This window comes from Orycteropus afer, unplaced genomic scaffold (genome assembly GCF_000298275.1).
Source record: "Orycteropus afer afer isolate SDZICR_OR568_19922 unplaced genomic scaffold, OryAfe1.0 scaffold00099, whole genome shotgun sequence".
Taxonomy (NCBI): domain Eukaryota; kingdom Metazoa; phylum Chordata; class Mammalia; order Tubulidentata; family Orycteropodidae; genus Orycteropus; species Orycteropus afer.
Window position 1 is genome coordinate 567,800 of NW_006921686.1, and position 23,906 is coordinate 591,705.

A 23,906-nucleotide genomic window follows, 5' to 3' on the forward strand; every position below is an offset into this window, starting at 1 on the left:
AATCCTACTTCCGTAGTGATACTGCCTCGGAAACCCAAGGAGGGGTCGCTATGAGTCGGGGCCGACTCGACGGCACATAACAACAACAACAACAACAATTTGCACCCCTGAGGAGCCTTGGAGGTGCAGTGGTTAAGTGCTTGGCTATTAACAAGGTTGGTAATTTGAACCCACCCAGTGGCTCCTTGGGGGAAAAGACCTGGCAATCTGCTCCCATAAAGACTGTGTCCTAGAGAACCTTTTGGTTCTGCTCTGTCCTGTAGGGTTGGTAGAGTTGGAATCAACTTGATGGCAATGTGTTTGGTTTCGTTTGATGTACTCCCCTGTCTGTATACCTTGTGGCATTTCCTTTGGAGAGGCCAGATGGGGTGAGAGCGAAAGCCTGTGTGTGAGCTGTTTTCCTGCCTGGAACGCCCTCCCCAGTCACCCCCAGGCTTGTCCCTCGCTTCATTCAGATCTCGGCTCTAATGCTGCCTCCTTCCTGCCCAGAAGACAGCTGCCCTGAGACACTCCTCTTTCCTGCTTTGCTCCTCTTCACAGCGCTGACGTCCGTGTGTCCGTTTAGCCTCTGCCTCCCCTACTCGTGTGTGAGCAGGGACTTGGTCTGTTTCGTTCTCTCTGGGATTCCCAGCCCCTCGAGCAGCGCCGTCCAATAGAACCTTAACGTGCACCACATCTGGAATTTCCACTTTTGTAGTAGTCACATGTTTGGAAAAGAATCTGGGGAAATGAATGGCAATCGTGTTGATTTAATCCAGAATATCCAACACCGTTCCCTTTCAGCCTGTCGTCAATATAGAAATGTTTTCATGAGGTTGTTCCTTCTTTTATTCGCTCTAAGTCTTCGAGAGCTGGTGTGTACTTTACGATACCAGCATCCCAATCCGTGCTCGCCACAGTGGTAAGGGGCCACCACAGAGGTCACCACGGCTCTGGAACAGTGCCTGCCACATAGTAGGGATGCAGTCATTATTCTTTGAGGGATTGGGCGGATGCAGACCAAGAGGGTGTAATAGCTGCTTTGGGAGGAAGACACTAGGGTCCCCTCACTGAGACACCTCTGCTACATGGAGGACGATGGGGCCGTCCTCCGGGGCGATTGTGATGGGTGGGGCCCAGCACTAACACAAGATGGTAGTGATTTCAAAAGGAAACTGCTCCTCAGAGCAAAACATTCTTGTTCCCTTTCCGCAGATGGGAAAACTGAGGCCAGAGGAGAGAGGGAGGAGGTCTTTGGCTAAAGGTTACACACCTGGAAGTGGTAGGACCATCCAGACTACATTGTAAACGCCCTTAGGGACCGCCATCTAATGGGGGTTGTTTGTTGTTGTTGTTTTGTGCCATAGAGTCAGCCAGACTCATAGCGACCCCTCCTTGGGTTTCCGAGGCAGTATCACTACGGAAGTAGATTGCCCAACCTTCCTTCCGAGGAGGAGTGGCTGGTGGGTTTGAACTGCCAACCTTCTGGTTAGCAGTCAAGTGCCTTAGGCACTGCGCCACCAGAGCTCGTCTGATGGGGGTAGGCAGGGCCTTTTTCTCAGGGGCTCCCCACTGCCAGTAGCAGAGCCCGAGTCTTTTCTCAAGGCATAGGACCCAGGCCTGGACGCTGGCCTCAGAAGGCTAGGCCTGAGGCAGAGACCGGATGCAGGAGCCAGAGGGCAATCTGGCGGAGCGGCTGTCACCTAAACTTCGCCTCCACCAGCAGAGGGCGTGCGGCCACCGAGGAACCCACCAGCAAGGGCTGAGCCAGCGTTGGGAGGCTCCTGGGAGGGAGAGGAACAGCCCAGAAGGGGACAATGGAGATGCAGCCTAGAGGACAGGGGTGGGCGGAAGAGCCGGAGAGACCGCAGGAGGAAGGACCGAGAAGTCGCAGGGAACAGGGAGGTGCTGAGATATGGAAAGAAAAGAGATGGAAAGAGAGAAGGAAGTGGAGGGAAGAGACCAGACAGGACACTGAAGGAGCCATGGCGAGAGAGCCATGGACAAGAGGCAGGGACAGAGACACACAGGGAGAGACCTTGAAGGAGAGGGATGAGTTCTGAGCCCACGGGCTCGAGGAAGAGGAGGTGGGACTTCAGGAGAAGCCCCTGGCATGGGCCCTGACCTGTCCCCTCACCGTGGCCAAACCTAGGAGTAGAGGTTCAAGCTAAGGGGCCGCCGTTTTAGCTCACTACCTCACTACGGGGAACCTGTGAAGCATCAGAGGATGAGAAGGGGGCTCGTGTGTTCAGCAAGTGGCCTTGGGCAAGTCCTTAACTTCTCTGTGCTTCGGTCTCCTCAACTGTAAAGTGGGGTTAAGAATGCCAACCACCCACAGGGCGGGCTGGGTTAGACTGTGGGAAGGGCCCAGAGCAGGCCTGGCACCTGCTGGACGCCGAGGACTTTCTGCATTTGACCTCATTTCTCCTCCAGGACAGAGGTGACAGCATTCACACCCTCCAGAGGAGCCAACAGGCTCCCAGGTGGTGAGTCCCTTACCCCAGACCCCAGATCCCAGGCGCTGTGGCTCGTCTGAGGCAGAGCCCAGATGTCCTGGAGGCCCAGGTGAAGCCGACCCTGCAGTCTGTGCCCGGCGTGCCCCTGCATCCCGGGTAGACACGCATCTGTTGCTGTGTGCAGGCACTGTGGCAACAGCAGTGGGCAGAACAGACCCTGGGACCCAGGCACTTCACATACACAGACTAACCTGCCAGCCCTGGTGAGAGGGGTGGTCACGTCCTACCTCGCACCCCACGTCATTGCCGTTAGCTCCCATCAAGTCGATTTTCAACTCAGAGTGACCCCCTGTGACAGAGTAGAGCTGCCCATTAGGATTTCCTAGACTGTGCCCTTTATGGGATGGTGCTCTGGTGGTGGAGTGGTTAAAGCATTTGGCTGCTAACCAACAGGTTGACAGTTCAAACCCACCAGCTACTCTGCAGGAGAAAGATGGGGCAGTCTGCTTGCCTAAGAATTCACAGCCTTGGAAACGCTATGTGAACACTCTGCTCTGCCTGTGGGCTCGCTATGGATTGGAGTCAGCTCAATTGCAGCGGGTTTGGGTTTTTCAATCTTTATAGGAGCAGATTGCCAGGTCTTTTCTCCCACAGAGCGGCTGCTGGGTTCAAACCACCGACCTTTCACTTGGCAGCGGAGTGCTTCACTGTTGCTCTACCAGGGCTCCTCACCCTCCCAGTTTCCCGGTGGGGAAACTGAGGCTCTGAGAAGGGAAGCGGTTTGTTCCACTGGGGCAGCTAGGCTCCGAGCCTAGAGCAGTCAGCCCAGCCCCTACCGCCCACCCTGCCTGGATCACCTCCTCCGGCTTCTCGGGGCCCCTGGCCTGGGATCCGATGACGCCAGCCTCGCCTGGGTGTGCGGGGAGGAGGGCGACCTGGCCCCCCAGCGGGGTGGGAGACCGGAGATGCGGCCACCAGGATCGATCCGGGCTGCTCGGCTTTATCGGATTGTTCCAGGCTCCCGGGAGGGGGGTGCGCCTCACCCTGGGCTCCTCCCAGAATCCTCTCTTCTCTGCCCTGCCCCGGCCCAGCCCCTCAGAGCCCAGCTGGGGAGGGAGGAGACATGCTGTTGGAGCCTTAGCTGGGCTCCTGAGTGGCGGCTGGGCTGGGTTACAAAGGGGCCCAGAGTCTCTGCCCCACCCCAAGCTCCCTGCCCACCAGCCCCAACTCCACGCGGCTCCATGGGAGTTCCCTCCCTGCCACTGCGATGCCCAGGAGACCAGGACCTGGGGCTCCCTCCTCCCACCCACCCCCTCTTCACCGGTGGGCTGCGCCCTTTTGTCTCCTCAGTGTACCTCTGGGACCAGCCTGAAGAGGGCAGCCTGGGGACGCCGCTCAGCTTAGAGGAGCAAGTACTCAACTCGACGTTTGAAGCTTGTGACCCCCAGAGGACAGGTGGGAGGGGAGGGGCAAGGGGAACCCCGGGGTAGGACAGGCAAGGAACACAGTGGGGCAGGAGGGGTGGGCTGGTTAGGACCCGGGCGGGGTCCTGCTGGAACAGCCGACAGCACTGTGGGGAGCTTCAGGACAAAGTGATGAGGGGTGGGGAGCTTCAGGACAAAGTGATGAGGGGTAGAGGCCTTTCACATCGGGAGGAGAGAACTGGGGGACACAGATGGAAGAAGGGGGTCCAGGGGCCTTGCAGGGGGAGGGTGGACAGCCAGTATTGTGGCGTCTGGTGGTGTAGGCCTGGCTGGGCCATTTCCAGATGAAAAGGCTGACCAAAGGTCAGGGCAGGGACTGGACCAAGGCCTCTCAGTCTGGCAGTCCGGCCGCAGTGCGTGGGTGCCACCTCCCAAGCCGCCCCTGTCCCCGCTCCCAGTTGCCCCAAATTCTCTCACACGTCCCTTGCCCCCAGGCATCGTGGCCGTGACCCAGGTGGTGGCCTACCTGGAGACTGTGACGGGACGGGGCCCCCAGGATACACGCCTCCAAACACTGGCCCGCAGCCTGGACCCCAATGGGGAGGGACCTCAGGCCACTGTGGACCTGGCCACTTTTCTGGCCGTCATGAGGGACTGGATCGCCACCTGTCAGCTGGACGAGTGGGTCCTCACTTTTACCTTCCCCCAAGAAGTCCTTCCTCAGATCTGACCTTTTAACTGGTTACTACAGCCAGCATCCTCCGTGGCTGGAATGAGAAAATGAAGAGATGGGGTTGGTGGGAGGCCTGAGGACAAAGTGCCTGAGAGGGCTGAGGGGGCCTGGAGCCAGAAATAAAAGGGGGAGAAGGGAGGGGTGGACAGAGGCCCCTGGCCCTCCTTCCTGCGCACCCACTCCTTGCCCCTCCCGCTTTCCCATCTGGCCCCGGGCACTGCCATCTGGCCTCGCTTTCCTCCCCGCAGCGCCCACTGCCCCTGACCTGGGCCCCTCTGCCTGCCCCCCACCCTCCCCCTGCCGTGGCTGGTGGGGACTGGGACTGGGTGTGACTGCGGGGGGCTCTAAGCCTCATCCCTTTGATACAGGGGATTAGAGCTGGAAGAGGACACTGCCTTCGAGGGGGCCCTGACCCCCCAGCAGCTGCCATCTGGTGAGATTACTATGTATAGAATGCAGCAGGCAGGTCCGGGGTCAGACACTGGGGGGACTTCCCACCCAGGGCAGAGCAGAGCAGAGGCTGGAAGTCCGGAAGGGACTAGCCTGAAGCTGTGCGCTGGGCTTACGAGGACCCTCCGTAGCTGCCTTCATCGTCCCCCATCAGCCCTTTCCGGAATGTTTTGGGATTTTCTCCTAAGAAGGTGGTTTCTAACTCCTCCACCTCCACCAGCCCCATCATCTCAGCCCACGGGGGTCGCCCACCCCTGACGTCACTTCAAGCCCCGCCACCCCATACTCTGCCAGCCTTTGGGCCTGGCTGCAGTTCCTGGAATGTGCCAGGCCCCTTCCACCCCACCCCTGTCTCAACTTCCCATCTCCCTCATCCTTCATACTCTGGGTAAAGGGGTACCTCCCTGGGGAAGCCCTCCGGGCCCCAGTCCCACGTGCCCTGCTTTCCAGACACACTCCCGGATCTGCGTGTCTTGTAGCACCCCTGACCCCAGAAGTCTGAGGAGCTGATTAAGTAGAGCCTCGTGCATGTGTGTGTGTGTGTGTGTGTGTATGTGTCTGTCTGTCTGCCTGCCTGCTCACAGGGCCTGTACTCCCAGGACTTCACGCATAGGAGGCGCTCTCTTCAAATGAGTTTATGTTGTATTTCTCCTGCCTCACAAAAAAAGAGGGGGAAAAAAAACAGCTTTCACGAAATTCCCTTGAACCTTGAACCTGCTCCACTCAGGCTTGGGGACCCAGGGGTTCTGTAAGCAGGGTGGGCGGGTCACCTCTGGTTCTAGAAAGACCTGCCTGAGGCTTTGTGGGGTGCAAACAGACTGGGGGAAAATACTGGAGGCGAGGAGTGTGGGGAGGAGGCAGGGGTGACGGTCCGAGGGAGCCATGGGGGCAGAGAGGAGGGGCAGACAGAGAGTCAGGGGCAGGGGGACGAGCTGTTTGGTGGATGGTGGGCCCCTCCCCAAGTGGGGAGCTGGGAGGAAGGGGCTATGAGGCAGCAGCCATGTTGGAAGAGATGAGCGTGGGAGCTGGGATTATCCGGGAGATCCCACCTGGGCTCCAAGTACCAACAGCACAGCCTTTATACTGGTGCAGCCCTGGGAGGTCGGGAGTGGAAGTGAGGGTGGAGGCCCCAGGAGGGCGAAGCCCGTGGAGCCTGGGCACCTGGCATTGAAGGTCCCAGGGCAGCATCACCCTCTCTCCTTGCAGGATGCCCAGAAGCTGAGGAGCCGGCTAACCTGGAGAGCTTCGGAGGCGAAGAAGACCCCAGACCCGAGCCGTACCTATCCTCAGAGCCCGTGTCCCCTGCCCACTCCCCCCACACGCACTGCCCGTCCTCAGCCCACCAGCCTTTGGGGACTTGGGGTCCTTGGGGGAAGTGGGTACGGGGCGGACATTGCCAGTAGCTTCCCCTTCCTCCACGAGCGAGACGTCCACACCCACACGCCTACCCAGCCTGGGACGGCAGGCAGGGCAGCGGCGGTAAGCCCGCCCCCTCCGCCCCTAGGCCGGCCACAGCCGACCTGCTGAGCAGCCTGGAGGACCTGGAGCTCAGCAACCACCGCCTGGCCGGCGAGAACGCCAAGCTGCAGCGCAGCGTGGAGACGGCCGAGGAGGGCGCGGCGCGCCTGGCCGAGGAGATCGGGGCCCTGCGCAGGCAGCTCCGCAGGTGGGGCCCGGGCGCCCCCAGCAGCCCCCGCTCCGCGTCTCTCTCGCTGCATCTGTCCCCTGCTTCACTCTTCCTTTCTCTTTGGTGGCTCCCTGGCTCTTGTCCCGCCCTTTCTCTTTTAGTCTGATTCTCCCGCAACCTGTTCCTTTCCTTGTGTCTGTCGTCACATCGGCCTTGAGCTCCCTATGTTAGCCTCTCTCTGGGTTTCTGACTCATGCACAGCCTGGGTCTCTGTCCCCCTTTCTCTCTCAGTCTCTGTCCCTTCTGTCTCTGGGTCTCTGTCCCCCTTTCTCTCCCCCAGATTCTGCCCCCTCTCTCTGGGTCTCTGTCCCTTCTTTCTGGGTCTTTGTCCCCTCTTTCTAGGTCTTTGTGCCCCTCTGTCTGGATCTCTGTCCCCCCCGGTCTCTGCCCCCTTTCTCTGGGTCTCTGTCCCCCCCCAGTCTCTGTCCTCTCTCTCTGGGTCTCCGTGCCCCTCTCTCTGGGTCTCCGTGCCCCTCTCTGTCGGGGTCTCTGCCCCCATCTCCCCCTTTTCTGCGGCTTCCGTCTCCATGTGCATCCTCTCTGCCTGCTCTCATGCCCCATCTGCCCACCCCTCAGCGCCCAGCAGGCTCTGCAGTTCGCCAAGGCTGTGGATGAGGAGCTGGAGGACCTGAAGACTCTGGCCAAGGGCCTGGAGGAGCAGAACCGCAGCCTTCTGGCCCAGGCCCGGCAGACGGTGGGTCCCGGCAGACGGTGGGGCCCGGCAGACGGTGGGGCCCGGCAGACGGTGGGTCCCAGGCCAGGAGCAGACCCGTGCTCCCCCCCCCCCCGGAGTGTGAGCTGCGGAGCCCGGGCTCTGCACACAAGGGCGGCGGCCACCCGGCTTCCCTCCCGAGGAGGAGGTCTGGCCACGTTTGCCCCGACTTTCCTGGGCCTACCTGCCACCCCCCTTATGACAAGAGGAACAGCGGGAGCCATCCCCCCAGCCCTCTCCCCGATGTCCCAGGGGCGGGAGAAGGCGTGTGCGGCCAGAGAGGCTGGAATCGAAGGCTCCGTTTTCCCTCGCATCTGTCAGGAGAAGGAGCAGCAGCACCTGGTGACCAAGATGGAGTCCCTGCAGGAGGAGGTGAGCCAGAGCCCCGCCCCTTCCCGAGCCCTCAGAGCGCCCCCCACACAGCCTGCTGCCCCGTGGCCCTGGGACCACACAGCCCTAGGCTGCTGGCGGCAGTGCATGAATGTCCCTGAAGGTCACGGGGCAGCATAGGAGAACCTCTATGGCTGCTGAGACTGGGGGATGGGGCCAGCCTGCTGGGGTTCACCATGAGGCCGGCTGCTCAAACATGGGCCAGCTCCCTGCTCTGCGCCTCAGTGTCCTCACCTACAAAGTGGGGTCATGATAGACTCTCCCTCATGGGGTTGCGTGAGACTATGCGCTTCTAGAGTCTTTGGCACAAGACAGGACCCACAGGAAGTGCGCACTGGAAGTTCGCTTTGCTGCTGTCGTTGAGGGGTGCCGCCAGTGAATTCTGACCCATGGTGGGTCTGCGACAAGCAGAGCTGCCCTATGGGGCTTTAGGCTGTAGTCTCTCTGGAGGGAGCACATCACCGGGTCTTTCTCCCACAGAGCCACTGGTGCCACTGGTGGTGTCTGTCATTTTTTACGGTGGGAAGAACATAGACTTTGAAGACAGACAGACTTGACTTCAGTCCCTGCTCTGCCGCTTAGCTGGTGGGCAACCTTTTGGCAAGTGACTTCTCTGTCACCCTTTGTTTTATTCTGGGGAGAATGGTCTCTGTTCAACGGGTCTGTTGTGAGGATTCACAAAAAGCCCAGGGCCTCGCCTTCAAGATGAACAAACAGGCCCTACTCAACCTCGTCTCTGATTCAAGGCCGCATTCCATCTGAGACAGAAGCATCGTCTAGGTTCATTCTGGGCCATCCTGGTCCTTTGAGGTTGAAATCAAAACTCACCAGTTGAAGATCATCTCCCCCAACCCCCAAGGTGGCATCTAAGGTGCAGGGACCCACGCAGCACCCTAGTGCTCTAGGAGCCGGGCCATTGTCACTGTGAGTCTGTCCTCTCCGCTGTTCACAAGATTGATGTGCCTCATCCCATCTCGGCCTTGGTCGGCACTGCAGGCTGCTGTCCGTGAGAACCCTGCACCACCTTCCGATCTCTGGGCTTGTAGGTCTTACTGCATCTGCTGATGGTGCCCCCTTGGCCAGGACCCAGGGCCCCCCAAGGTCTGGTGCTCGCTCGCTCGCTCGCTCTCTCTCTGCCTCTTCCACACCCTCGTTGGGACGTGGGGAGGTTTGGCTGCTTTCCAAGGACTCTTTGGAGAAGAAGGACCTCACTGGGCCCCCTCAGCCTCGGCTCCTTATGCAGTCATCACACTCTGGGATGCTCACACTTTGCCGAGGCTGAGCTGGGAAGGGAGCAGGAGCCTCTCAGAGCCCGTCTTCCCAGGCTGCGCTCCCGCTGTGTCTGAGCTAACCTGGCCTGGCTCAGGATGGCCCCGCCCGTCTGCGCGCTGCTGGACCGTGCATTTCACCCAACATCTCTTTGTCCTGCATCAACGCTATGGCTTTCAGATTGACCACAAAACTGCCACTTTTCCTCTGGTTCTTCTGTGACAATTCTTCCCTTGGGGCAACGGGAATCTCGCGTCAGGTCTTGGCTGCGGTGGCAGGCGTGGTGCACAGATGGGGTGTGACTGTTTCTTCCGGAACATCTCGTTGTTGTTGTTGTCAGGTGTCGTCTTATTGACCCTGCCCTCATGGTAACCCCATGCACAGTGGGACGAAGCGCTACCGGTCCTGCACCAGCCCCAGGATTGGCTGCGGATCGGAGTGTCATGATCCGTGGGTTTTCATTGGCTGGTTTCGGAAGCAGGTCTCTTTCCTCCTAATCTATCCTAGTCCTGCAGGCTCCCCTGAAACCTGTTCAGTGTCATAGTAACACCCAGGCCTGCCCTGACAGGTGGGTGATGGCTGCGCCCAACGTGCATTGGCCAGAATCGAACCCAGGTCTCCAGGATGGAAGCCGAGGGAGAAGTCTACCGCGGAGCACCCACTGCCTCACTACAGTTTCTCTTTAGAGTGAGAGCAAGCTTCCGCCGAAGGCCCTCTTGCTCACGATGCGTCGCCCCGAGTGGCCCCCAATGACCACACTCAGACCAGCCCATCCAGGGCAGGGTGGCCTCAGATCCGGAGCAGACTTTCAGCTCCGAGGATCAGAGCACCAAGGAAACAGTGGCTTCGGTCCTAAGGACATTTGATTACACAGCAGGAGGCCCTGAAGGAGGTCATCTCTGGGGTGCTTCGGCCACTTATTGGCTTGTTGGTTGGCCTGAGGCCTCATAGAAACAGACACAGCTGCTGCAGCTCCCAACTCCATGTTCTCCTCCAAAGCAGGACAACACAGGAAGAAAATACACGCCCCCAGCTGTTCTCCCTTTGTGCCAGAAGACAAGCTTTCCAGACGTTTCTCCAGCAGGCCCCTTACAGCTCACTGGCTGGAACCGACCCCTCAGCCTCAGGGAGCCTCCCTCAGTCCCTGCAGTGGGAGCCTCCAAATGAGTAAGGGGTGAAAGCAGCCGTCGGCCTGGCTAACCCACAGTCTTCAGTGTCTGTCAAGATTCTGATCACAATCCCCAGGGCCGAGGCTGAGGCCCTGAAAAGTGGAGAATGGACTCCAGACCACAGCACGCTTCTGTTGGCAGAAGGATTAAGCAGGTGAATGGCTCCTGCCTCACCATCCTCGATCAGGCCCTCCGCGGGGTCAGGGATCTGAGCACAGAGCAGGGCCTGGGACGGCCTAGGCGCTCGATAAAACCAGCTCTTCTTGGCTCGCTCTGCTCCTTCTCCCCCCGCCCAGCGGCTGCCTACAGAGCTTCTTTGCGTTCTCGAGTTACAATCGAATGTGCTGGAGTAAGGAGACCCTGGAGAGGCTGGGTTCCAGGCAGCCGCCCCATGGAGAGCCTTTGGAGGACAGGCTCAGGTTGGTGCTAGGGCGGCTGAGTAATCGGGCCCTGGAGCCCGGCTGCAGATCCCAACCAGGTGGACAGATGTTGACACAGCATTCCTGGGCCGCCCTTCCTCCGCCCTTCACCTGGCAGCCGGGGCCTGCTGAGACTGAGACAGAGGAGGAGCCGCTGATGGACGACCGGAGCCAAGCCCAGGCTGGTGGAAGGGAGGAGCTGGCGCTGGTGTCCCCCGGGCACCAGGTGGACGGCTGTGGCGACAGGGCATGCTCACCGGCCCCATGTCCCCAAACACATTCCCCTGGCAGCCTCGTCACTGTAAACCTCAATGCCACATGCTAGGCTTCTGGTGCCCACAGACCCCACACTGGGATGTGGGCCACTTGGTTCTTACAGCCCACTCCTCCTCCCACCCAGCTTTGCCCACATAACTCTCCTCCGCCTTGAACACACAGCCCAGGCGCTGCTCCCTGGCAGCGTCTCCTGATTGCCCTCCTCGCTCCATGAGGCCAGGCTGGCCCCAGCAGCGCCTGCCGCTCACCCACCGTAATCGATTGCTTCGTGTCAGTCTCCACCATCAGTCTAGCTGGTTCTCTTTCTGTCCCCATCCCTGCCCAGGCTGTCTGGTTCAGAAGGAGAGTCTGTAGGTGACAAGCACCGGATTTGGAATCAGATTTGGGTTTGAGTCCACTTGCCATGTGACCTTGACCTTGGCCAAGTGTTTTTTTTAGCCTCTCCACTCCTCAATTTCCTCTGTAGAATTGAGCATTGGAATACAAATATTACTAGTTAGGATCACCAGACCTGACAGTCCTCCTGAGTGGCACAATATGACGTGCCAGTGGTACATAGGACCACCTATGACGTCTCCTTGCAAGACAGTTCAATGAGAGCCTGCTCGGGCCCCTGGAGCTGCCACCATTTTAATAATGAAGACAGGAGGATGTTGAACGTCCCCTGAATGCAAGCCACTAGATCTGAATGTGGGCAGTTCCACGGGATCAATGACCTGGTGGCTTCAGCAGATGAAGGTCACAAACTAGTGGTCATGGTGGCAGAAGGAGCATACTGCTTACAACAGTTGTAAGAAATTAAAAAAAAAAAAAAAAAAAGTCTAAATGATAAGAAACTTAGGAGACATCTTGAGCAAAAGCAGTGGTGGTAAGGTCCCTGGGTGGTAGACAGTGTTGCACTAGTGCTAAAACGACAAGGAGGCCACATGTTCTGACCTCCTCTAACCCTACAAGGGGAAGGCAGGATTACCAGCAGTAACCCAAGGCCTATTACTGCAAGACCAAACATGCTGCCTCCCTCCAGCCCTTTTACCAATCGTTCCTCCCAAAGCACCCACCACCTCTCTCCTGGGTTCGATAATTCACTGCAGTGGCCACACAGAACTCACAGATTATGGGGTTTATTAGGGAAGCACCAGGCTACAACTCAAGTCCAGGAAGAATGCTCAGTCTCTCTCCCAGCCCACCGTCCCTCAGCCAAGAGTCTCTCACAGTCTCTTTCCCAGCAGTGCCGGTCCCTCGGTGTCTCACTCAGCGATGCGTGTCTCTTGTGGCTCTTTCCCAGCAGCACGTGTCTCTTTCAGGGGTGCGTGTCTCTTTCGGCAACACGTCTTCCTCCACCAGCAGTCAGAGAGAGAGTTCTGCCTCTAGGAGGCCTCCTTTTGAGCCCGGAAGGGTGGTCAAACTAGCCAATCACAGCATCAGAACTCTAAACACGTGAGAGAGAGTGGGAACTTCCCAGAACATTGTATTGTGCCACGCCCAACAGAAATAACCCAGGTGGGCGACTTTAAAATCAGGATCTCCTCCGTAGCTAATAGCAATTCCCACCTTAGAGTTTACAAAGACTTATGGGTAGAAAAGCCACATTAAGTAATTTACTACACCGCAACTAGGTAGTAAACCAAAGGTTGCCTGTTCGAACCCACCCAGCAGCACCATGGAAGATCTGGGCGTGGCAAGCAGCTTCCTGAAAGATGACAGCCAGCCGAACTCTGGAATCTGCAGAACCTGCAGTCTCCCCCAAATTGAATACACAAGAATGAAGCAGGGGTGTACCATGTTGGCATCCTCATTCAAACAGACTGAAGTGCAGACAGACCACTGTGAGGCCAACAGGAAAATGAGCCCAGACTGGGTGTGGCCTGGATTAAGGCATTATTACGGATTTTCATGAGTTGTGGTGCTGGCAAAGAATGCTGAAAGTACCATGGGCAGCTGCAAGAACTAACAAATCAGTCCTGGAGATGTGCAGCCGGAATGCTCCTTGGAAGTAAGAATGGCCAGACTTCGTTGCACCTGCTTTGGTCATGTTGTAAGAAGGGACCGTTCCCTGGAGAAGGATGTCATGCTTGGTAAAGTGGAGGGTCGACGAAAGAGGGGAAGGCCCTCAACGAGATGGATTGACACAGTGGCTGCAGCAATGGGCTCAAGTGTAGCAGGGATCACGGAGCTGGCATGGGAGTGGGTGGTGTTTCGTTCTGCTGTGCATAGGGTCACTATGAGTCGGAGACAACGCGACAGCATCAAACAACAGTAACATGGATTTTGTTAAAGGTGAAAATGACAGTGTGGTTTGGCCAAAATAAATAAAAGGTCTTCAAGTAAGAGATAAATGCTGGAATCATAATAGGTGAGATAATATGTTGTCTGGGATTTGCTTTGAAATCATCTAGTAAAACAGGAAAACGCCTAAGGAGTAGAAAGGAGACAACACTGGGAAAATGCATATAATTATTGAAACCGGGTGATAGGTAATGGGGGTGCATTATGTTGTTCTTTTTACTTTTGTGCATAGTAAAAAAATAGAAGAGCCCTGGTGGCACAGTGGTTAAAGCGCTCGGCTGCTAACTGAAAAGATTGGTGGTTCGAACCCACCCAAAGCTTTGTGGGAGAAAGATGGTGGCAGTCAGTGTCCATAAAAATTACAGCCTTGGAAACCCTATGGGGCAGTTCTCCTCTGTCCTATAAGAGCACTATGACGGCAGCAATCATACTAAATATATATAATAAACAATTTTAAAAATATTTGGAAAATATTGTAGATCCATTTTATACATACATATAAACAACTAACAGCAACAACAACACGTATGTGCAGAAGAGCAAATTGTATGTATGTTGTTTGCTGTTTGTTAGTTGCCGTCAAATCGATTCCAATTCATGGCGACTCTGTATGTTACCATCGGGTTTTCTTGGCTATAATCTTTAGGAACCCTAGTGGCGCAAAGGTTAAGTGCTTGGCTGCTAACTAAAAGGTCGGCAATTTGAACCCAGCCATGGCTTCGCAGGACAAAAGACCCGAAGATCTGCTTCCATGGAAACTATTGCCTAGGAAACGCTGTGAGGCAGTTCTGCTGTCACACAGGGTTGCTATGAATCGCAATCGCCTGGGCAACAGCCAATAGCGACAGCAATCTGTGCAGAAGCAGATTGCCAAGACCTTTCTTCTGCAGAACCACTAGGCAGGTTCCAGTCCCCAGCCTTTAGAGGAGCAGCCGGTGGCAGGCCATTGGCACCCCCAGAGACCTTGTTTCCTGTTTAACAGTCATTGAACTCTGAGTAGCAGCAGCCAGGCACTATGCTAAATGGTTTATGCTCATTAGCATTCACCAAGATGCATTTGCATATGGTAACCATATGTTACCATGTATGTTACCATATGGTACCATATGCAAAGGTTGAGCACATTGCCCGACCTCTCTGTGTGCCAGTTTCCCTTATCTTTAAAATGGGGCATGAAAAATGAGTTACTACATGCAAAGTGCTTGTTGTTGTTGTTAGGTGCTGCCAGTAGTCTCCGACTCATAGCGACCCCTCCTTGGGTTTCCGAGACAGTATCACTATGGAAGTAGATTGCCTAACCTTCCTTCTGAGGAGTGGCTGGTGGGTTTGAACCTCCAGCCTTCTGGTTAGCAGTCAAGTGCCTTAGGCACTATGCTACCAGAGCTCCCATGCAAAGTGCTTACTAACTGTTAAACCAAAACCAAACCCACTGCCCTGGAGTCCATTCCGACTCACATTCCCCCTGGAGGACAGAGTGGAACTGCCCCACAGGGTCAACAAGGCCATCGATCTTTACAGAAACAGACTGCCACGTCTTTCTCCCTCAGGGCAACTGATGGGCTTGAACTGATGACCTTTTGGTTAGCAACCAAGGACTTAACCGCTGTGCCACCAGGGCTCCTTCACTGAGTGTTATTGTTGTTATTACCTCCTTGAATCCCACAGCGACCCCGTGAACGGGTCCCACCATTATCAGCTCTTGCATAGATGAGGGACTTGTGCTCAGAGAGATGAAAGCCCCGGGCCCGCTCTGATGGCCGGGAAGGTTAAATGGGCTAAAACACAGCACAGCTTGCTGCTGTCCTTGTTGGGTGCCACGGAGACATGTTCAACTCACAGCGACCCCGTGTGACAGAGAAGAACTGCCCCATAGGGTTTCCTAGGCTGTGATAATTATGGAATTGCCAGTTCTTTCTACTTCAGAGACACTGGGTGGCTTCCAACCGCCAACCTTTGGTTTAGCAACTGATGGCTTCACGGTCGCGCCCCCTGGGCTCCTTCTGCCCTGAGCAGCAGCAGCAGCGGTTACTGCCACCACCCTGACTGTCCCTCCTTCTTCCAGAATGGGAAGTTACTGGCCGAGCGCGACGGAATGAAGAGGCGGAGTAAGGAGCTGGCCACGGAGAAGGAAGCTCTGAAGGTGCTCCCTGTCCCTCCCTGGTGCCCAGCCACGGGTCCTTGTCCCCACCCAGCTCTGCCGCCAAGCGAGAGCTGGGCTCTTCCAGGAAGCCGTCAAGGCAGCTTGGTTGGACTCCCAGCTGCCCAGGGCCAGGGCTGGATGGCAGGGGGGCAGCCCAGACGGGCAGGGCAGGCCCCAAAGCCTTGGGGCCAGACAGACGGACACGCCCCTTCCTTGGCAGCGGCAGATCTACGAGTGCGAGAGCCTCATCTGCCAGCGAGACGCCGTTCTCTCCGAGGTGAGGAGCCAAGACGGGCAGCCGGCCTGTCTCCCAGTGCCCCTGCCCACCTGCGCCCAGGCCCTGGCGATAGTAACCTGGGGAGGGGAGGGTTTGCGGAGGTCACCACCAAGACCCGGCCTAGCTCATCCCTAGGACTTAAAAGCCTTCCTGGCAGTGCTCACCCTCAGGCCTAGCTCCTCCTCCAAGTTCAAGCCAGCCTTCCCCTCCCCCACCCCGACCGACTCTCCCCAGTGTCCCTGGGGGTCGAGCCAGTCTCAGTCAGCTTTGGGTTTTCCCAGCGCACCTGCCACGCAGAGAGCCTGGCCAAGACCCTGGAGGAGTACAAAGCGACCACCCAGGTACCCACTGGCTGTCCCCCACCCGCCATACACACGCCCGTCACCTGGCCTGGTTCTCCCACGTCTCTTTGGCCGCCTCTGGGACCTGCTGCCTCGCCCTCTCTGTACCTCTCTCTGTCCCTGGGGTCATGTTTCTGAGTCTCCACTTGTCACTTCTTCCACCTCTGCTGCAGGAGCCTCTCGCCCTCTGCGTCTCTCCTGGCCTCACGTGCTTTTGCTGTGTCTCTGTGCCCTTCTGTCCCCTTCTTTGTGAGCACCTTCTCCTTTATCTCACAGGCCTCTGTCTGCTGCCTCATCCCTCTCCTGTTTTGTTGTTGTTGTTATAGTAACATATTGTTGTTGTTGTTTGCCGTCGAGTCAGCCCCGACTCATAGCGACCCCTCCTTGGGTTTCCGAGGCAGTATCACTACGGAAGTAGATTGCCCAACCTTCCTTCTGAGGAGTGGCTGGTGGGTTTGAACCGCCAGCCTTCTGGTGAGCAGTCAAGTGCCTTAGGCACTATGCTACCAGAGCTCCTATAGTAACATATACATAACAAAATTTACCGTTGTAACCTTTTGTAAGTGCACAACTTGGTGGCATTAAGTGCATTCACAATGCTATGTAACCACCACCATGTCCTATTCCATCACCCCAGATGGAAACTCCATGTCCATTAAGCTGTAACCCTCATTCCCACCCCCCTCAGCCCATTATAGGAGCTCTGGTGGCGTAGTGCCTAAGGCATTTGACTGCTAACCAGAAGGCTGGTGGTTCAAACCCACCATCCAGTCCTCGGAAGGAAGATGGGGCAATCTACTTCCATAGTGATACAGCCTCGGAAACCCAAGGAGGGGTCACTATGAGTCAAGTCAAGTCAATGGCAGTGACTTTGGTTTGGGCTTTGCTCCCATCAAGACTGACAGCCTTGGAGACCCTGTGGTGCAGTTCCACTCTGTCCTCTAGGGGCGCTGTGGGTCAGAATCCCCTCCAGGCACTGGGTTTGGTTTGGGCTTTGCTTCTGTGAAGGAAGGAGCTCTGGTGGTGCAGTGCCTAAGGCATTTGACTGCTCACCAGAAGGCTGGCGGTTCAAACCCACCAGCCACTCCTCGGAAGGAAGGTTGGGCAATCTACTTCCGTAGGGATACAGCCTCGGGAACCCAAGGAGGGGTCGCTATGAGTCGGGTGCGACTCGACAGCACATAACAACAACAACATGGGAGTCCTAAGGAGCCTCAGTGGCACAGTGATTAAGCACTTGGCTGCCTCTCCAAAGGTTTGCAGGTCGACCCCACCAGCGGCTCCTCAGGAGGAGGATGTGGCAGTCAGCTTCCATAAAGATGACAGCCTGGGAAACCCTACGGGGCAGTTCTGTTCTGTCCTGTAGGGTCACTGTGAGTCAGAATTGACTCGACAGCAATGAGTTTGATTTGGATTTGGTCTGTGGTAGTTCTGTTTAACTCTTTGAGGAACCGCCACACCGTTTCCCAGCACGGCAGCCCCATTGTACAATGCTCTGGTTTCTCTGCATCCTTGCCAACACCTGTTAGCTTCCAGTGCTCTGTGTGTGTGACAGAGAGAGAGAGAGATAATAGCCATCCCAGTGCAGGTGAAGTGGCATTTGTGGTTTTGATTTGCATTTTCCTAATGACTAATGATGTTGGGCATCTTTTCATGTCTGGTTGCCTCATTTTGATTCTTGTCTCTGCCTCAAGTGGGGCCTAGTCGGCCCGTCTCCCCAGGCGGCCCTCCCTCTCTCTCCGTCTCCGGTCTCCCTGAGTCTTGGGCACCTGTGTGTCCGCGTGCGTCCGCATCTCTCATTTTGCCGTGTGTCTGTCTGTCTGTCTTCCTCTTGATTTTCCTGCCTTGGTTTATCCTCTGGGTTGCTGTTGTTCTGTGTCTCTCTTTGGTTTTTTATTTTATTTTATTTTTAATTTTTATTGTGATTTGGGTGAAAGTTTACGGAGCAAATTCATTTTCCATACAGCAGTTCATACACATTTTTTCTCATGACATTGACTGCAATTTCCCACAATACAACAGCTCTCGTCCACTTCCTGCCCATAGTTACCTCTTCCTTGTGTCCTTCCCTCCCATGCACTCCTGCCCCCTGAGCTGTCTCCCTGTGCATACACTGCCCTTCTATTCTCCCACGATTAACTGCTCCAAGGAGTGATACTGCCTGATGGAAGTGTTCACCCCACGGGCCTGTCTGTTGTTTGGCTGAAGCCATGGAAGTGAGTTCAGTTCCACACCTGAAGGGTAACTAGGGCCATGGTCTTGGGGTCTCACCAGGCTCTGTCAGACCGGTAAACCTGTTTTGTTTTTTTATGATTTCGAATTTTGTTGCACATTGTTCTCCCGCTCTGTCCTGGGATGTCCTGTGTCTCTCTCTCACTGTCTAAGTTTCTGTCACTGTTTTTTGCCCCTTGTCCCTTGGCAGTATGAGTCTGGGGAACCCAGAGAAGCGAGGGGAGTGGAGAGGACCCTGGGGGAGGAGGCGAGTGGTTGGGGATGGGGAGTGGGGAGCCAGGCGCCCTTTGGGAGGAGGCGGGCAGTTGGGGATGGGAGAGTGGAGCCAGGCACCCTTTGGGAGGAGGCGGGCAGTTGGGGATGGGAGAGTGGAGCCAGGCGCCCCTTGCAGGAGCTGAGGCTGGAGATTTCACACCTGGAGGGGCAGCTGAGTGAGACCCACGAGGGCCCAGACGAGTGAGTGGAGCCTTGCGACTGGGGGGAGAAGGAGGGGCTGAGGACAGGGGCCCCGTACCTTCACCCCCAAGTTCCCCAGTCTCTAGCCCGTCTGTGGGCAGGACTGCGACCCCCGGGGGCAGGCTGACGGATGAGGTGTCCGGCTCGGTGGCAGCCTTCCCTCCTCCTAACTGTATGGCCAGGCCGCCTGAAGGGGCCCAGGTGAGGAGAGTGGGCTGGACCAAGGTGCTGCCCCCGTCGCTGGGCTTGGAGATCAAGGCCATTCAGCAGGTGGGCCTAGTACCCTCAGAGCACCTTTGAGGCCACGGAGGCGAAAACTCCCGATGTCTCCTCCCCCGACCCTCGTACCCACCCATCCCTAACTCCACCTGCTGTCAAACAAGTTCCCAGCCAATCTCAGCTCCTCTCAGAGTCTCTCCACCTCAGATCCTGACCCCCAAGCCCATCGCCAGGCCCAGTTCTGCCTAGCCCCCACTCTGACCCCTCCCCATTAATCATCCCCAGGAGGGTCTCCCCGACTCTCCCCGAGCCCCACTCCAGCCCTGTCCCCACCCCTAAGCCCTCCTCCAGCCCCATTCTGCCTGGCTGACCTCAGAAACACCTGCCCCGGCTCAGAAACAAGACATGGCCGCTGAGGCAGATCTCTCGAGCCCTCTGTGTGGAGTGTGGCAGTGGGAGGAAGTCATTGATGAGACCCACGAAGAAGCCATGATTCCACCTGAAGCCCCTCCTGGGGGCCAGGTGAGCATAGGCAGGGGGCGGGGAGCTGTAAGGGGGTCCTGCCTTTGCTCGTTGCCTGAGCACATTCCAACTGCCGGTCTGCCAGACGTGGGGCATGGAGACCCCCAGCCAGGCAGGACGCCAGCCTGCCCTCCAGGAGTGGGCCCAGTGGCCCCACGGACGAAAGGAAACAGCAAACCCACAGACCGCCTGTGCGCTTTGGTTCTCCTTCCTGGTGTTGGCAAACAGAGTCAGGAATCACCTCATTTAAAATTGTGCTGCTTTGAGAGGTGGTAGAGGAGCCGTGGTGGCACAGCAGTTAAGTGCTCGGCTGGTCACTGAAAGGGTGGGGGTTGGCCCCCACAGCAGCTTCACGAGAGAAAGGCCTGGCAAGCTTCTCCCGGAAAGATGACAGGCTTGGAAACCCGCTGTGTGAGGCAGGCGGACTCTGTCCCACAGGGATGCTACGCGTGGGAGTCAGCTCGGCACCAACACCAACAGCTGCAGGAAGGCCCACAGGGCGCCCTCGCCTAACCCGGGAAGGCGCGGTGCGTGTTGACGGTCAGAGTATGAGGCGCCTTTCAGAAAAGCTTGGCAAGATGAGGCCCACTGTGCAACTGGAGCTCGGCTGAGGCCGCCCAAGCCCTGTTGGTTCCCACAGCCATCGGCCTGTGAGGACGCTGAGTGGCCCAGACCGTTACGCGCTCAACCAACCACTCGGCCGTGGTTCAGACCCACCAGGGGTAGCTCAGAGGCCAGGCCCGTGGCCGGCTCTCTCGTGGTCACAGCCTTGAGGACCCTGTGGGGGGCAGTTCTACTCTGACATACAGGGGCCGCGTCAGTCAGACTCACTTGGAAACTGACAACCACCAGGCTTGCTGATGTCTTCATTATCGAACAAGGGGTCAACGGCACGGAGACAGCCCAGCCACCAGCAGATTGCTGTCAGCACCATCCGGAAAAGCGAAATGTTAACCCATGAGCCCAGGAGAATCCTCTTTTCCTTTTTTTCAAAGAAAATATTTCTCATAGCTCTGTAAATGAGGTCATTTTGTCTTGAACTTGCCTCACATGTGGAGGAGGTGTGGGGGGACCTGGGAGCCTTCGGGCGCCACCCCAGGCAGTTGGCTGCATGGGCTGGAGCTCAGGGAAATACTGTTTAGAAAAGAGGGAGAGTTGGTGGGTGAGGGTGAGACAGCTCGATTAGGAAAATGGAGCAGGTGCCCAGAGAAACTGGGCAGATGGTGAGGCCAGCCCAGCCCAAGAGCGGGAACCCCTAGAGTGGGAACCTGGGAGGAGGGGGTGGGGGAGGGGATGGGGAAGGGGGACGTGGGAGGGGCTGGAAGGGGAACTGGGCTCCTCTCTGGAACTCGGTGAGTGCGAAAGGCTTGGGGGGCGTCCCAGGGTCCTTCCGGAGTCAAGAACACTGTCTGGTTTCTGGCTTCCGCTCACGGGGTGCTACAGCACTCTCTGAGTTGTAGGTCCCAGGAGGGGTGCAGGTTCCAGAGGGTGGTGCATTCTGTCAGCTGCAGCCCTGGAGCCCTCGGCCCGGCAGTCCGGGACTCATCGACAGGGCGACAGGGCGCCATCCAGCGGGCAGGGGTGTGGCTGAGCCCAGAGAGGAGGCAGGGGAGTCACCTGGGTGTCCCTGCCCTTTTCTGTCTGCAGACAAGCTTCCAGGAGGAGCCCTTGCGGCTGGGAGAAGAACACAGGAAGTGCTCCCCGTGGTAAGCCGTGTGCGGCTGGAGGTGGGAGGCCTGAGGGCCTGCAGGCACCAAGCACTCGCTGGCCCCTGGGCTGGGGACCAGGAGGCGGACCAGACCTGGCTCGCCCTCAGGACCCAGTTAGTTCTAGAGGGGGTGCCACACACCTGACCCTGTTTGAGGGGTGCGGTGCTGGGAAGGCCTCAGGGAGATGGCCCTCGAGTGGAGTCTTGAGGAGCCGGGGTGTATGGGAGACCCCGTGCCAGGCAGGTGGGCAGCTCCCTCACACGGTCACCCTCTCACTAAACACATCCCCCCACCCCACCCCGAGATCTCCAGCTCCCCGGGGAGCCCTGGGATGAAGGCAAACCGGATGGGGCCCTGTGAGAGCTCCCCACCTGTTGGGGGGCGGCTGTGTCGGGGCTGCTGAGGCTGAGGCTGAGGCTGTACAAAGCTCCAGACAGCCGGCCCCCTCCCCCTGGGCCCGGCCTCCTGGGCCTCCCGTTTCCTGGGGCCTCTGTCTCCCCACCTCCCTCTGCTTTGGGGCTCCTGGCTCTGGCAGTTAACGAGGCCGCCTGCCTCGGCCCCTAATTGGGCTTGTCTGCGCAGCGTGGGCCGGGCGCAGGCGGCTTGGAGCTGTGATCTGCCCGTGTCACCAGGGACCAGCCAGGAGGAGGGGCTGACGGCGGGCAGGCCCTCATCCCAGGCCGGACCGCCACACTTCCAGCAGATGGGGTACAATATGTCCCACAGGTTGGGGAGCTGGGAGTGAGGGAGGCAGGCGCCCTGGGGCCCTGAAGGTGAAGCTGGCTGGGCTGACAGCTTGGACCTTGACGGGCAGGGCAGGGTGCCACACTCCTAGGCCCAGAGTTGACATTTCAGGGGATCAGACAGTGTCTCTGGTGGGGCACAGGCCACAGGCCCCCAGCCTGGACCCCCTCCTGGTGAGAGGAGTGTGTCAGGGAAACAGCCGTATCCCCAAGGGTGTGGGGTCTGAAGCTCATGACTGGAAGGCTGGTCCCTGGTCCCCAAGGAAGGCGGTGGCAGGTGGTGTGGAAGTCTGGGCAGGGCAATTTGAGGCCTGAGTCCCTGGAGAGGCCTTTCGGGGCCTGTGACAGGGCAGAAGCTTACACATGGGAGATTTTGCTCCTGGGGTTCAGGACTCCCCAAGCCCATGCGTGCGTGAGTGGTCCCTCCCAGCCCCGCAGAGGGGAGCGCGGGGCAGAGGAGGAGGGTGTCAGCGGCCCCTGTTGTCTCCTCAGGCTGCCCAGAAGAGAGGAGGAGGAGGCGGAGGAGGCTGAGGCCCCGCTCAGGGTAGGTAGAGCCCCCCTCCTTCCGTTAGCTGCCCCCGTCTTTTCCTGCCCTGGACGGAGGCAGGCTGACGTGGCCCGGCCCTTCCCCAAACCCCCTCCACTCACTCGAGCAGGGAAAAATCATTTGGCCAAGAGATAACAAGGCATTGCTGCAGCTAATGAGAGCGGAGGAGGCCTGGAGGCCAGTGGGCGGCCACCATGTTCCCAGGGGACCCCCAGCCGCACGCTCAGGGCCGCATCCGCACGGCCGCGGCCCAGCACAGAAGGCATCACCCTACGCCACGGAAGGGACTGGCCCTCCGTCCCGGCTGGGACTCCTGGGGGGGGGTGTCACAGCTCTGCTCCACACACAGTGGCCTGTCCCTCCCTGAGCCAGCGGCAGTGCAGGTGGGGGGTAACCCTGATGCTCAGGCCAGGAGAGGGCGACCTGGGGAGGCCAGGGCCGGGGAGGAGGCGGCCACCTCAGCCCCTGCTCACCGCAGGGACCGGCAGCAGTGGGAGGAGCTCCCTGGTGGCCAGAGGACCTGGGAAGGGCGGGCTGGCTCCAGGGGGATCTTCTCCCAGTCCTGGGGGCCGGAGGTCTGAAATTGGCATTGGTTCTGGAGCTTTCTGAAGGCTCCAAGGGACAGACCGTCCCCGGCCTGCCTGCTGGGGGCTCGGGTTCGGAGGCATCATTCGGACCTGCCTCCCGCCCGTGGCCCTCCCAGGGCAGATTCTCGTTGCCCTGAGGCCCACAGTCATCCGTAGAGGCCCCTGGCTGGTTCAGAGGTTGGCAGTCAACATCTGACCTCAGAGTGGGCGGTTTGAACCAGGGCTTCACTGGTTCATTCTGATTCGAGAATTGATGTTACCATCCTAGATACATCCTAACTCCACAGTTTAACAAGTTCCCGGTCGGGGATCTTGTTAAATCATAGACTCTGACTTCTTTGATCTGGGTGGGAAAACAGTGTCACTGGGGGGTCGAACCAAATGAACCGGTTCAAAGCTCTGGTCTGAACCCCCCACGCAGCACCGCAGAAGAAAGGCCTGGTGGTCTGTAATAATGAGCACAGCCGAGAAACCCCCTGGGCAGTTCCGCTCTGTCGCCACGCGGTCGCTGTGACTAGGGGTCCGTTTGACGGCAGCTGGTTTGGGCTGAACTGCAGGCCAGTCCAGGCCCCAGGGACACAGGTCATCCTTTGTCCCCCAGGCTGCCTTCCCCGTTCCTCCCGGAGCCCCTCACCCTGAAGACACCCCAGGAAGCCCTTCTGAGAGGTAAGGGGCCTGCCGGGCCTGGGAGGGGACTTGGGGACGGGGGGTGGGGGGGGGAGTTCACTGGGCGCCTCCCCTCCCTCCCTTTCTCTCCAGCAGCCCTGTCGCACCCGAACCCCAGCGCGCCCTCCAGCGAGCCCTGGTGCCGGTGCCGGCGACCAAAGAGCTGGTTCCGTCCGGCACGTGGCACCCGGGCCGGCCCGCCTTCCCGCAGCCCCGG

The 23,906-nt window shown here is 58.1% G+C and overlaps 1 protein-coding gene across 1 annotated transcript in view; it reads left to right on the top strand.

Annotated features, from left to right (window-relative positions):
* Positions 1–3,400: 3,400 nt before the first annotated feature.
* The window catches only part of KASH5 (KASH domain containing 5), a 23,323-nt gene continuing 2,817 nt past the window's right edge, over positions 3,401–23,906 (top strand). The window contains exons 1-19 of the mRNA XM_007943010.1: positions 3,401–3,467; positions 3,786–3,890; positions 4,354–4,540; positions 4,961–5,025; positions 6,249–6,318; positions 6,547–6,708; positions 7,306–7,423; positions 7,763–7,813; positions 15,313–15,390; positions 15,611–15,667; positions 15,949–16,008; positions 18,632–18,696; positions 18,879–18,966; positions 19,312–19,437; positions 21,085–21,143; positions 21,729–21,854; positions 22,382–22,433; positions 23,625–23,689; positions 23,783–23,834. Coding sequence (XP_007941201.1) covers positions 3,401–3,467; positions 3,786–3,890; positions 4,354–4,540; positions 4,961–5,025; positions 6,249–6,318; positions 6,547–6,708; positions 7,306–7,423; positions 7,763–7,813; positions 15,313–15,390; positions 15,611–15,667; positions 15,949–16,008; positions 18,632–18,696; positions 18,879–18,966; positions 19,312–19,437; positions 21,085–21,143; positions 21,729–21,854; positions 22,382–22,433; positions 23,625–23,689; positions 23,783–23,834 — 1,653 coding nt within the window. The remainder of the gene's footprint in view (positions 3,468–3,785; positions 3,891–4,353; positions 4,541–4,960; positions 5,026–6,248; positions 6,319–6,546; positions 6,709–7,305; positions 7,424–7,762; positions 7,814–15,312; positions 15,391–15,610; positions 15,668–15,948; positions 16,009–18,631; positions 18,697–18,878; positions 18,967–19,311; positions 19,438–21,084; positions 21,144–21,728; positions 21,855–22,381; positions 22,434–23,624; positions 23,690–23,782; positions 23,835–23,906) is intronic.